The sequence below is a fragment of the Equus caballus genome, chromosome 18 (genome assembly GCF_041296265.1).
Source record: "Equus caballus isolate H_3958 breed thoroughbred chromosome 18, TB-T2T, whole genome shotgun sequence".
NCBI lineage: Eukaryota > Metazoa > Chordata > Mammalia > Perissodactyla > Equidae > Equus > Equus caballus.
The window spans coordinates 82,789,862-82,792,886 of record NC_091701.1 but is presented as its reverse complement, the minus strand read 5'-3'; the positions used below and the strand labels follow the sequence as shown (position 1 = coordinate 82,792,886).

At 51.7% G+C, this 3,025-nt stretch overlaps 1 protein-coding gene across 1 annotated transcript; it reads left to right on the top strand.

Moving 5' to 3' along the window:
- On the top strand, positions 1-2,499 carry LOC100069179 (gamma-crystallin C). The gene is made up of 4 exons (XM_001498971.5): positions 1-175; positions 850-933; positions 1,025-1,267; positions 2,162-2,499. The coding sequence occupies exons 1-4, from the start codon at positions 95-97 to the stop codon at positions 2,432-2,434; spliced, it is 681 nt and encodes a 226-aa protein (XP_001499021.3). The 5' UTR covers positions 1-94; the 3' UTR covers positions 2,435-2,499.
- The last annotated feature ends 526 nt before the right edge of the window (positions 2,500-3,025 follow it).

Here is a 3,025-nt window from a genome sequence, read left to right as displayed (position 1 = left end):
TGGACGTTCTGAGTCCACGGGGCTTTACTGCCTCCCCCTGCCCTGGAGAAGGGAAGCAATCTATAATGCAGTTTACTTCTCTGTTTCGGACCCAATGACCATAGAAACCTTTCCCTTGGCTCTCACAGAAATTGTCTACCAGGAGCTGATCTCCAGAACACCCACCAGAGGGAAGGTAACAGCTATGCCTTAAAGCACGGGGTCAAAACTAGCAAAATCAGAATGCGCACTTGTGTCCTGCACTGGACTGGCAACTTGTGGAAAGAAAAAAATGTCGGGCCAGCCCCAGTGGCCTAGAGGTTAAGTTGAGCGTGCTCTGCTTCTGTGGCCCAGGCTTGGCTTCTGGGCATGGACCTACACTGCTCTGTTAGGAGCCATGCTGTGCTGGCAGCCCTCATACTAAAAAATAGAGGAAGATTAGCACAGATGTCAGCTCAGGGTGAATCTTCCTCAGCAAAAAAAGAAGAAAGAAAGAAAGAAAAAAATGTTGAGTTAGAGTGGTCTCTGCTGTCACTGCTCTTTGCACGGCCTCTCTGGAGGTCCAGGACACTCCTCTGAGGTGTAGGTTTCTCCTGGAAAATGCACAGGGCACAACTGAATCATGTGTGTAGAGACATGAATTTAAGGTCAAAAGTTCGGACTGAATTGCTGATAAATTTAGAAAACACTAAGAATCCAAATGAAAGCAACGCTCGGGACCCATTGAGGATGCATACAGAACAGCGTTAGAATGTACCAGAAAGTGAGGGCAAATCTACAGGCATTTCCACTGAATGCAGCACGTAAAAGGGATCCATAAAATCCCCTTACTCACCCGGGGCCCCTTTTGTGCTGTTCTTGCCAACGCAGCAGCCGTCCTGCTACATAGACCGGCTGCTACTCTTGTCCCCGCAGTCTGGACTCTGGTCATCGCTGTCAACAGCCATGGGGAAGGTGAGCCGAGCAGGGCCACGCCGTGTCTGCTGAGCGTCTGCCGTGGGGGTCCTCCCGGCTGACGTGCTGCCGCCTCTCGTTCTCCCCGCAGATCACCTTCTTCGAGGACCGCGGCTTCCAGGGCCGCCGCTACGAGTGCACCAGCGACCAGCCCACCCTGCAGCCCCACCTGAGCCGCTGCAACTCGGTGCGCGTGGACAGCGGCTGCTGGATGCTCTACGAGCGCCCCCACTACCAGGGCCACCAGTACTTGGTGCGGCGCGGCGACTACCCAGACTCCCAGCACTGGATGGGCCTCGGAGACGCGGTGGGCTCCTGCCGCCTCATCCCCCAGGTAGGTTCGGCCTGATGACGTCAGTCACGCCGCCTGAGTGTCCTCACTGCGTGTTGAGACGGCTTGGGGTGCGGGAGCTTTTCCTTTAAAAACACCTAAAGCTCACCCGGGCTTTAGATTCCTGCCTAAGCCCAGGAAGACCCCCACACAAAGACAGCAGAGAAGTAAGGAAGAACTCGCTTCTGCGAAGAGTCAGTTTTATTTTTAATTTTTGCTACCATTAGGTCAAACAGAAGTTGTCCTTAACAAACGTAACATCTTAGTGGGATGTGAAACAAAACTTGCAGAGAGGAAGCTTCTTGGGCATAAGAAGGCCGTATTTCTAACAAATTAATTTTTACCTACAGTAAAGGAGTTGATAGTGAGTGCATTAGACAGGTCCCACCACAGACTAGTGAAAACAGAACACTGTTGTTAATATAGACTATGCAAAGGTGGTGTCCAACTTTGGAAAAGACAATGTTCCTTAATTTGGAAAATCAGTTGAGTTCTGATTCCAAGTGACTATTTAAACCAATTTTTCACTGAAGTATGTGACTTTTAAAATCCTCCCTTAGTGATAAGTTTATATGGATATAAATTTGGGAGACAATACTCATATTAAAAAATACTGGTCAAAATATAGGTTTGAGTTAACACAGAGAATTAGGAATCCAGATATTTGAGTTCCTGATGGATTCTAACCCAGACTTTGAACCTCTTAAAAACTGCATCTCCTAGATAAGAAATAGAAAGCGAGTGTGCAAATATCTGTGAAGTGCTAGCAGAAGGCAGGCCTGTGCACAGCACCCACAGCAATCCCGTCTCAGTCTGTTCACTGACAGTCCCCAGCCCCAGCCCACCAAGCTCATCTGTTGTGGGCTTGCTTCTCCCTTCTCTCTGTGGACCCGGCAGACTGGCGCCCACAGGCTGCGGCTGTACGAGAGAGAAGACCACAAGGGCCTCATGAAGGAGCTGAGCGAGGACTGCTCCAGCATCCAGGACCGCTTCCACCTGGCTGAGGTCCGCTCCCTCCACGTGCTGGAGGGCTACTGGGTCCTCTACGAGATGCCCAGCTACCGAGGGCAGCAGTACCTGCTGAGGCCGGGCGAGTACAGGCACTACCAGGACTGGGGGGCTGTGGACGCTAAGGCAGGATCTTTGCGGAGGGTGGTGGATTTGTACTGAAATAGGTCCACATTCCCATTTTCCCCATTTGAAGCCTAATAAAGTATTTAGTCTGCATTACTGGCAATTGCTGGCTTCTGTTTTTCTTCCGTGTGTGCCCGTTAATTCCCCTGTCACGGGTCCCAGAGAATAAATGGATCTATTCTAGAAGAGCTTCAAGGCGCAGGAGTCTTGAACGAGGGTCAGAAGTGAGGTGGAGGGAGGAGCCAGCCTGTCTGAGACAGAGAGGCAAGTCAGGGCCAGAGCAACGGGAGGGCTAACTGGTGAGAAGGGGGCCTTCAGCCGAGGGCCTCAAGGAACAACATTCTGGAGTTTTCTTCTGACCCCAGAGGCGGTTGGAGACCAGGGCGTCACAGATTAGTAGTAAAGGGAAGACCACTCAGCAAAAAGCCTGATTAGATGAAATAGGGAATCGTGGCTCTGTTCACCCTCAAGCACAGTGTTATATAACCCAGGCCAGGGCTGCCCTTGCCCGTTGCCTGCCCTGGGACTCAGTGAGAGGCCCTCCTTCCTGTTCTCACGGCTCCTGACCCGTACAGCCTCCGGGCCGGTACAGCCCCTGGGCTAAACACCGCGTGAAGGGCAGAAACT

Coding starts and splice junctions, on each gene's coding strand:
- LOC100069179 (XM_001498971.5), top strand. CDS start 95: ATGACCATAGAAACCTTTCCCTTGGCTCTCACAGAAATTGTCTACCAG. Junction 176..849: donor GAACACCCACCAGAGGGAAG/GTAACAGCTATG, acceptor TTGCCAACGCAG/CAGCCGTCCTGCTACATAGA. Junction 1,268..2,161: donor CCTGCCGCCTCATCCCCCAG/GTAGGTTCGGCC, acceptor TGGACCCGGCAG/ACTGGCGCCCACAGGCTGCG.